The sequence below is a fragment of the Corticium candelabrum genome (assembly GCF_963422355.1).
Source record: "Corticium candelabrum chromosome 17 unlocalized genomic scaffold, ooCorCand1.1 SUPER_17_unloc_1, whole genome shotgun sequence".
Classification (NCBI taxonomy): Eukaryota; Metazoa; Porifera; class Homoscleromorpha; order Homosclerophorida; family Plakinidae; genus Corticium; species Corticium candelabrum.
In genome coordinates, this window is record NW_026912663.1 from 11,474 (window position 1) to 22,997 (window position 11,524).

The 11,524-nt window shown below is 48.9% G+C and overlaps 1 protein-coding gene across 1 annotated transcript; it reads left to right on the forward strand.

Annotated features, from left to right (window-relative positions):
- The first annotated feature begins 7,252 nt into the window (after positions 1-7,252).
- LOC134197855 (uncharacterized) lies at positions 7,253-9,079 on the forward strand. The gene has a single exon (XM_062667205.1). The coding sequence runs from the start codon at positions 7,253-7,255 to the stop codon at positions 9,077-9,079; it is 1,827 nt and encodes a 608-aa protein (XP_062523189.1).
- Positions 9,080-11,524: the final 2,445 nt, after the last annotated feature.

Consider the following 11,524-nt stretch of genomic DNA (forward strand, 5'->3'; position numbering starts at 1 on the left):
ATAACTCTCCCACCCGATAGTCAGACGATAGACCGAATGAACAGCCAGACAGACGGGACACCGACTCTTACAGTCGATAAATAACTCTCCCACCCGATAGTCAGACGATAGACCGAATGGACAGCCAGACAGACGGTACACCGACTCTTACAGTCGATAAATAATTCTCCCACCCGACAGCCAGACGATAGACCGACTGAATAGTTGGACAGACGGGACACCGACTCTTACAGTCGATAAATAATTCTCCCACCCGACAGCCAGACGATAGACCGAATGAATAGTTTGACAGACGGGACACCGACTCTTACAGTCGATAAATAATTCTCCCACCCGACAGTCAGACGATAGACCGACTCAATAGCCAGACAGACGGGACACCGACTCTGGTAGTCGATAAATAACTCTCCAACCCGACAGTCAGACGATAGACCGAATGAACAGCCAGACAGACGGGACACCGACTCTTACAGTCGATAAATAACTCTCCCACCCGACAGTCAGACGATAGACCGAATGAACAGCCAGACAGACGGTACACCGACTCTTACAGACGGGACACAGACTCTCACAGTCGATAAATAACTCTCCCACCCGATAGTCAGACGATAGACCGAATGAACAGCCAGACAGACGGTACACCGACTCTTACAGTCGATAAATAATTCTCCCACCCGACAGCCAGACGATACACCGACTGAATAGTTGGACAGACGGGACATTGACTCTTACAGTCGATAAATAATTCTCCCACCCGACAGCCAGACGATAGACCGGATGAACAGCCAGACAGACGGGACACCGACTCTTACAGTCGATAAACCTAAATAGTCACTCCCACAACGGCGAATACATAGCCTAACTCTTCGTAACCCTAAACCTAAAATCGCCGAGAACCCGCACCGACCCCACTCTCTACCTTCACCGTAAGATCGCCTAAACAGTCACTCCCACAACGGCGAATACATAGCCTAACCCTTCGTAACCCTAAACCTAAAATCGCCGAGAACCCGCACCGACCCCACTCTCCACCTTCACCGTAAGATCGCCTAAACAGTCACTCCCACAACGGCGAATACATAGCCTAACCCTTCGTAACCCTAAACCTAAAATCGCCGAGAACCCGCACCGACCCCACTCTCTACCTTCACCGTAAGATCGCCTAAACAGTCACTCCCACAACGGCGAATACATAGCCTAACCCTTCGTAACCCTAAACCTAAAATCGCCGAGAACCCGCACTGACCGCAGAGCACCCGACATTAGGATGCTTTCCATGGAGATAGGTAACGACTACACCCGACCACGCGATAAGGGGGAAGCCCACAAGACCTGTATCGACGTAGCTCGCCTCGGCCTCCCGCCGTCGGCCGCGCCCGCTTACTCTAACAACCCGACACTCTAGGACACTAACTACGAATGTTGATTTAACATAGAGATGATTTAATGAACTCACACACACACACACACACACACAAACACACACACCGACACATAAAACCAAGATAAAACCAAGATTGACACGACAACACAATGTAAAACACGATATACGACACGACCCACAGAGAGTCCGTTACACCAAAGAAGCAACGATCTGAAACCGAGAAAGGCAGCGGGACGGTCTGACGCGATACCGGCGCAGACTCCGGTGTTCCTCAGATAACGTACGGATCGACCACAGTCCGATCGATACGTACCGACACGACATGGCCTCGTGAGCCAGACGCACGGGAACCACAATATGTGACGTCATTCTCAACTGAAGCAGACATAGTGAATCTACAGTCGGGCGCCACACTAAAAGGATTGGAATCGAGGTCTCCCACGCTCACGCGACTTGTGTCATCTCGAAGGCATTCTGGTCGTATCGCGTGCAAATCCACTGGTGGGGAAGGGGTCGGCCCGGCTGGGGAAACCCTAACGGCCTAACCCTAACTCTGACTCTAACCCTAACCCTGACCTTAACCCTAACTTTAGATCTAACCCTAATTCTAACCGTAACCCTATCCCTAATAATTTATTTAATGTATTATTTAAATAACTAATTAAAAATAATCTTAATCCCAACCCTAACCCCAATCTTAACCCTAACCTTAATTCTAACACTAAACTAACAAGTCATCTAACAAATTATTTACCTAATTAATTTGATCAATACGTAACCCCAACTAAATAGGATATTTAATATATCGCATAATATACTAACTTAATACATTAACCCCAACTATAACACTCACCCTGGCTTCGTTATTAATCCAAAACTCCCCCTTTTATTTAACTAAATTTATTAAATAAATACACTATTTAATTAATAAATAAATATTTATAAATAAATAAAAAATTATTTCTACCCCCAATCTTACTCAACGACACCAAATAACACTCATACACCCCACACCACGCAAACACAACACTCAGGACAGACAACCTGCATGTCACACATAGACACACATACCCATACACGCAGACTCACCGATCAGATGTCGTCTTCACCTCATCGGGAGCTCATCATCACTCGCTCTGTTCGTCCATATCACTTATGCCAGCTGCTCTTTCCAACCACACCGTCACCGTTGCTTCTGAAGCCGAAGAACAAGGGTATTCGATACATGACAACAAACAAGTCACATGACTAATATTACCCGGATACAGACATATATCTCCCGCCGCCGACATACCAAAAGAACTCATTACGTCAAACGGACACAAGAATCCATTGTTCTGAAACCTAGTCAAACCTCCGATCACGTCACGACTTCTCAAAACTTCTTTATATGAACGACAACTGACGAGTGACATTCTCTAGCGTGTTGCAAGGTTAGACATTCTCATCGATGCGTGTCTGGCGCTGATGAAGGTTATAAACCGAAACGCGTACGCCAATAGACGGCACCGCGCTCGCTTATGTGCACGCTGAAACGATACCCGAAGCTGGATATCGTTCCATAACGTTTTGATTAGTGATCACATCTCATATCTGACACATAACCTCTCTGAAAACGCTCAATCGATATTGTCTTGAATTGTCTCTCTAATAACAACTACATTCTAACAGAAAACAAACTCTAAATAGACAATGAGTACGTAAACACTGAACAGGACCTCCACACCGGAAGTACCACTTCAACATTTCCGGCTTCAGAATGCATTTCCCAAAAGTGGGGATCAGCAAATTAACATCCTGATTAACATCAACTACTGACCACAACAGCATCCATCAACTCATTCTGACCAACAAACTCCACAAGGGTGGTCAAAAAGACAGACCTACATTGGAAGAATTCTACAATTACAGGTACACACCAAAAACACTCTTATACAGACTGACATATGTTGGTGCTCACATATACAAAAAACTACCCCCAATACGAAACTACATTGAACAAATGTGTGAGCCAACAAAATCAATACACAACTCAAATTACAAATCAACTTAATTAAACAAGAAATCTGACATTTGATGATTTGAAACAACTACACAAACTAACAAGTTTTGACACATGTCAAGCAACTCGATCCTAAGATCATCCTATCACAGTGTGCAACATCAACAACTCATCTTTTCCCACCAAGGTAAGTACCTGGCCAACATACCTCGACATCCACACTCCACAGCAGACATCCACATACCCATACACCCATATGGGCTTACTTAACATTATTATTAAAACAACTAGCTTGACCCCAACTGAATCAATTATTTATTGAATTATTGCATGAAATAGTAATTGATTAATAAATTAATTAATTGATTATATAATTTTAATCTCTTTTGTTCTCCTGTCTTTCTCCTCTTGGCCACCCACTCAGACCTGATCCATACATGTTTCCAAACAAACCCCCCGCCCCCCCCTCTCTCTCTCTCTCTGTCACTCAATTTTCTATCTTTCTCCTTTTCTTTCTGTCCTTTTCCTTTCTTCCCTTCTATCTTCTACACGGACAAAACAAACACACATGAAGAAACTCCTAATCATTCGACACCAAAACATTGATGGTTCCAACGGACACAACCTCTACACTTGACCAGAGAATTGTTGCACCAACAGTGAAGAGATTGTTGACAATTAATGACAAGCCGTACACCCAAGGGAGCACCCCACAAGACTGGAAATGGAACCCCCACGATCACCAGACCAGGCATGGTCCTGCACGTTCTGGTACGTGAGGTTTAGTTCTGTTGAGCTAAACCCTACTCCATAACCCTAACCGCCACGCCTCCGGACAACTTCGCGAACGAACACGCCTACCGACTACCCACACCGCCGTTCAGAACGGTCTCGAAATGGCAGCCGCCGACCACGAAGAACGCCGTTCTCGAGGCGTACGTAACGCGAACGAGACGAGCTCTGGCCGAATCTAGGCCGAGGCACAAGATCTTTCAGAATCTGGACGCGCCCGAACGCGCCGCCCTCGAGCGACTGAGCAGACGCACCGACGTCGTCATGAAGAAGGCGGACAAGGGTTCGATGATCGTCGTCGAGGACCGACGCGTGTACGTCGAAAACGGCCTCGGGCACGTGGACGACGCCCGTACGTACGAACGACTCGACAACGACCCGACACCGGCCATAACGAGCCGAATCAATCGAGCGATCTCGATCATAAACGAGCACGGTCTGCTCGACCGCGACACGCTCCGGCACCTGATCAAGACGCCGAGCCGCGTCAGAACACAACAGCTCTACTTTCTGAGCTAAGTACACAAAAACCCGGTGGCCTACCGACCGATAGTATCCGGAAGCTCGGGGCCCACGGAGGCCATATCCCAGTACATCGACCATCTACTCAAGCCGATAGTACTCGAACAGAACAGTTACATACGGGACTCGGGTAATTTCATCCGTACACTCGAGAGCACACGAATCGAACCCGACGCCACACTGGTCACCATCGACGTCACGTCGCTCTACACCAACATACCCCAAAACGAGGGCATTCGCGCATGCGTCGACATGCTAGGACGACACTACGGCCACGACCCGGCTCTCGCCCGCATCGTAGAGGTCTTTCTACACCACATACTCGCCGACAACGTGTTCGCCTTCGACGGTAAGATCTACCGACAACGCTTCGGCGTCGCAATGGGTACGCGGGTCGCGCCCACGCTCGCCAACCTATTCATGGCGCAACTCGAGAATCGCTTCATCGAAGGCGAACCGATCAAACCGCGCCTCTGGAAGCGCTTCATCGACGACATATTCGTCGTGTGGGAGGACACCGACGCCCAGCTGGACGCCATGTTGGCGAGACTCGACCGGACACACCCGACGATCAAATTCACACACGCCAAGAGCGACACGGAAGCGATCTTTCTCGACGTACACGCCTACAAGGGCGACCGCTTCCGCGCCACGGGCGGCATACTGGACACCAAGACACACTTCAAACCGACAAACCGCTTCCCGTACCTCGACTACGCTTCGTGCCACACCACGGCCACGAAGCGAGCCGTCGTGACGGGCGAGGCGAATCGCTTTCTCCGACCGACGTCGGATCCGATCGAGTACGATCGAATCCTGACGGACCACAGACGCAGACTCGCCCGCAGAGGCTACCCGAGTAGACAGACGGATAGCCTACTCGCACGACTACCGCACACACGACGCACCCCTCCCGCCGCCGCCGTCGTCGGCGCGACCCGGGAAGGATGCGAGACACGACGGCTACGACAACGAGACGGACAGAGACGAGAACAGACTCGACCGAAACGAAAGCGCAAACGCAATCGTGCCGGCGTCGTCGTCGTGGACGGCGACGGCGACGGTGCCGACGTCCACGAGAACGACGAGGACGAAAACAGATCGATACTCGTTACGACCTACTCACCGTGGTTTCCCGACACCGGCGAAATCGTACGCAGGGAGTGGCAGACGATGCTCTCGCAGGACACGGGACTCCGACACACACTCGGTCGAGAACCGACGATCGCCTACAAGAGAGCAAAGAACATTAGAGACCACATCACCAGTGCCCGTCTGAAAGACGTTACCGTAGAGACCGAAAAGACGGACGCATACGACGACTCGAGGGCACCGCCGCCACCTCTTGAGTTCACACCGCAGACGAAGGCGTGCGGACACGCACAATGCGAGACGTGCAGATCCATGACCACAAGCTGCGCCGTGCGCAGTACGAGCACCGGCCGATCCCACCCGATAGGCGGACGACGGCGAGACCGCTTGAGCTGCAAATCGAAAAACGTGATCTACGTCATCACTTGCGCCATCGCGGGATGCCACAAACAATACGTCGGACAGACGGGCGACACGCTCAGAGCGCGCATGAGACACCACCGCAACAAGCTTCGCTCGTGGGACCGAAAGAAGATCTACCTACACTGCAACGACAGAAACCACAACCCCGACGGAGTCTGGCATGTCACGCCGATCCAACAGGAGACCGACCACGCCAGGAGACTGGATCTCGAAGCCGACTGGATTAGACGACTCACGACGACGGGTCGCTTTGGCCTGAACAAGGCGCAGGGATGTCGTTGCTATGGAGATGGGGCCACATGTGGCCCCAGCCAACAAAAATGTGGCCCCAGGAGCAAAGCAACTGCTAATAATTAATATTTCTAATTATACAGTACTTTGAATTTTGTAAGTTATTAAACCATAGTTTTGTGCAGTACAGTACCCCTTCCACGTGCTTCAAGTAGCGTGCGTTATTACATTGCGTAACACGGAAATGGCCTCCAGGGAATCCTGGGATCTCCGCTTTTTCTTCCGTTCTACGGCTCCTGCACCTTCCGAAGTTTCGCCTACCCACCATCCTGAAGTTCCCCAACCTTCTTCTCTCTCCGAGTGTCCCGGAGACGTCCCTGAGACGCCGGACGTCACTGGAACGGCAGAGAGTGCCGTTGAACATCGTACAGGTAATTTGTCGTTTCTATTATAGTATCCCACAAACTACAGTACAAACATCTTGTTATTCAGATATCGATTTCAGTGACGGTGGCCCTGGAGAACATGATGATATGGCCACGTCTTCAGCAGAAATATCTGAAATTGAATTTGGCAAAACGACAGCAGGTACCAGAAACAGTAGCAGCCTTGGGAAGATTAGAAAATTGAAACGTGCATTACGAACATTTCACAAAGAGGAGTGGGAAGATAAATACCTGGTGACGGTAGAGCACTCAGAGAGTGCAGGCCGTGAAACTCCAATCTGCATTCTGTGAGAACAAACATTTCAGGATATGAAGGTGTACTCCTTTCAGCGTCACCTTGACAGGAAGCATAAAACGCAAATGGCTGCAATGCGGAAGTGGTCTGCTGAGCAGAGAAAACGCATTGTCGAGAATTTCCACCAGAAACGGGAATTTCAAAGAAAAAGAATGGAAAAAGCAACAACTCCAGAGAAGCTTCAGCGTCTTGCTCCACTGAAACTTGCTTACACTCTTGCGAAACACAACATTTTTTTGTCAAAGTCCTCATGCATTGTCGAGTTTTCCCGAGCTGCCGATCCAACATCAAAGGTGCTTGAAAAAATGGCTGCAGGAAGAACAACAATTACTAACGGGGTAATCGATATACGCGAGAAAGTACTGATTTCAGAAACAAAAAGTACGATCTGTGCTTCTCCTTTCTGGTCAGTAGTTATTGACGAGTCACTTGACGTTACAACTAAGGAACAGATGATAGTGTATGCTCGATGCATTGACCTTCAAACATGCGAAGTGGCTACCAATTTAGTGTGCCTTCATCGTCTGTCTGGCCACCCGGATGCCGAAAATATCGCTTCGTCGCTTCTTGATGTGCTAGGCGAATCAGGATTCAATTTGCCTCTTGATCGTCTTGTCTGTTTATCAACGGATGGGGCCTCAGTTTTACGATCCCCGATTAACGGCGTTATTGCCAAGCTAAGAGAACGTCTAGACAATCCGTTGCTGCTTTCACAGCACTGTTGCACTCATCGACTTGTACTCTGTGCTAAAGATGCTAGAAAAGAACTGCCAAAGTTTGTTGAAAAAACAATTGAATCAATCATGAACTACTTTCAAGGAAGTGCCGTACGAAGAGACAAGTTTGGAGAGCATCGAGTCAAATCATTGGAAGATTTGACTGATCCCGAGGGAGCGTACATGACGCTAGTTACGTACCATAAGGTTCGCTGGTTGTCATTAAGCGACTGCGTGCAACGACTTTGGGATTTGCTTCAGCCACTTGTAACTTTCTTCGAAGAAGAAATAGGCGACCAGCGAAATCAATCCAAAGTCAGAAAGTTAGCTGCGGATCTTCACGAGCAAATTTTAAAGCCGGAGTTCCATCTATATTTGAGCTTTCTGGAGAAACCTCTTCGCGATTTGGCTGCTGTGAATCGCCATCTTCAAACACGAAATCAAACACTTTACACAACGTGCTGTGGAATTCTCGCTCTACAACGTACATTGAGCTACTACGTGAAGTCCAACGATGCTGACGGCCAAGAGAAAGAGAGGTCTGTGAGAGAAGCAGTGTCACTTGCTGGAGGAGAAGGTTTCCGCAAACTGCTGAAGGAAACAGAAGACAACGCATTGCTAAATACGCGTGAAATTCAGGCAGCTTTAAAGTCTATGCACAATTTTCTTCTGCAGACAGTGGAAAGCATCTCAAGGCGCTTTTCAGAACTGGATTTCTTTGTACAAAAATGTCAGATGCTGGATCCGGTAAATAGACGACGAGTTCAGGCGAAAGATCTTCAGGCAATTGCAGTAAAATTCAAGCATTCTGCGATCGACGAAGAGCTAGTGTCACGTCAGGCAGTGACCTATTCATTTGACGAAAGTTTGGACTTACTCTATACAGAACAGTGTGGGATGTCAGCAGTGAAGTTTTTCATCAGTCTTCTTCACAACGAGAACTACTGTGAAATAGGCAAGTTGGCCCTTCTCCTGTATTCCTTAGCGCCGGATAGCGTTGAAGCTGAACGTGGATTTAGCTTGATGAATATAACAAAGAATTGTTCTCGCAATAGGCTTGGTCAACGTACGATAAACGCGATTATGGCGATAGCTTCAGACAGTAGAGGAATGGACACATTTCCTTTTGATAAGGTGCTGAATAATAATGTCCTTTTTAGTGATGCTTATTGTTGAAATAGAAAACTGATTACATTGCCATTGATATTAATTTGAATTGTCTTTAATATTGATATTAACAGTGGCACCGAAAACGCTATTGGGGCCACATTTTTGGCACCGGGCAAAAATTGGACCTGCATCCCTGAGGCGGCTCGCAACACAAACGGACACGCGGCCGACGGCGGCGACACCGCGCCGTCGCTGCCGACGCCGCTGCCGACGGCCACCAAAACGACTTCCGAGTCGTCGACGTCGATCGACGACGACCGCCACTATTGTACGACGACCGAGTCCGCGACACCGCCCGATGACGGCGGACTCGCCGTCACACCATTACACACGACCGCCGGACCGGTCTGAGACCGGCCGAAGACAGAATAGACTCACTAAACCCGATGAGAATAGAAAGCATGCGTAGGGAGACGTGTACACACACGCACCTGAGTCTTGTACGAGAGCTTAACGCACACTCTCTCTCTCTATTTCCTCGCCGCTGTATATACGTACACGTACACGCAATGTACGACATCGACTCGATACAGATACGAAATATGACGTCCGAGAGTCAAACAGACTAACAGACTTCTTCGACAACTTCTTTTCCCACGTTGGAGACACGTCTCGCGACCGAGATCGACACCACACTCCGCTCGTACGGTACGAATACCGACAGTGGCTCGGCGATGCCCCAGAGCCCTAAAAAAGACACGCGTAAACACGTACTCAGAAAGATTCAAAAAGAGTCAATACCACACTACCACACACACGGACAGAAAGGGATCGATACACCGGACACGGATGGACGATCACCACCTAACGACCAGACGACCGACATCGACACGACACGACACCCCGACACGATCCACCGACACACCGAACCGGAACACCACCATCACACCATCGTCACGACGGCACCACCGCCGCCGACACCACCGGAACACGAAGGACACACCGACACCACTCGAACACGAGGTGAGCTCCCACACCACACGCGCACAGACAGACACGGCGCATGCGCATGTAACGCACACGAGTAAACACCACGCCTTACTAACATACACCGTACATGCGCATGCATGTATACGCACACGAATAAATATTGCCATGACAACACTAACGCACGACCCATAGCAAACATGTAGGAACCAACGCAACAAGAAAGTAGGCCATCGGTACGCTAATAATCGGACAGCCAGGACACCGACTCTTACAGTCGATAAATAATTCTCCCTACAAGAGAGTCAGACGATAGACCGACCGGATAGTGAGACAGGCGGGACACCGACTCTTAGAGTCGATAAATAATTCTCTCACCTGATAGTCAGACGATGGACCGAATCAATAGGTTGACAGTCGGCACACCGACTCTTACAGTCGATAAATAATTCTCCAACCCGATAGCCAGACGATACACCGAATCAATATTTTGACAGACGGCACACCGTCTCTTACAGTCGATAAATAATTCTCCAACCCGATAGTCAGACGACACACCGACTCAATAGCCAGACAGACGGGACACCGACTCTGGCAGTCGACAAATAATTCTCCCACCCGATAGTCAGGCGATAGACCGTATCAATATTTTGACAGACGGCACACCGACTCTTACAGTCGATAAATAATTCTCCAACCCGATAGTCAGACGATACACCGACTCAAAACTTTGACAGACGGGGCACCGACTCTGGCGGTCGATAAATAATTCTCCCACCCGATAGTCAGACGATAGACCGTATCAATAGATTGACAGACGGCACACCGACTCTTACAGTCGATAAATAATTCTCCAACCGATAGTCAGACGATACACCGACTCAATAGCCAGACAGACGAGACACCGACTCTGGCAGTCGATAAATAATTCTCCCACCCGATTGTCAGCCGATAGACCGACCGAATAGTTTTCTTCACACGCTAGTCAGACGAGAGACCGAATCAATAGCTTGACAGACGGGACACCGACTCTTACAGTCGATAAATAATTCTCCAACCCGATAGTCAGACGATACACCGACTCAAAACTTTGACAGACGGGGCACCGACTCTGGCGGTCGATAAATAATTCTCCCACCCGATAGTCAGACGATAGACCGTATCAATAGTTTGACAGACGGCACAGCGACTCTCACAGTCGATGAATAATTCTCCAACCCGATAGTCAGACGATACACCGACTCAATAGCCAGACAGACGGCACACCGACTCTGGCAGTCGATAAATAATTCTCCCACCCGATAGTCAGACGAAAGACCGTATCAATAGATTGACAGACGGCACACCGACTCTTACAGTCGATAAATAATTCTCCAACCCGATAGTCAGACGATACACCGACTCAAAACTTTGACAGACGGGGCACCGACTCTGGCGGTCGATAAATAATTCTCCCACCCGATAGTCAGACGATAGACCGTATCAATAGATTGACAGACGGCACACCGACTCTTACAGTCGATA

Bases quoted from the DNA above. Each gene is read 5' to 3' on its own strand.
- LOC134197855 (XM_062667205.1), top strand. From the start codon at position 7,253: ATGGCTGCAATGCGGAAGTGGTCTGCTGAGCAGAGAAAACGCATTGTC.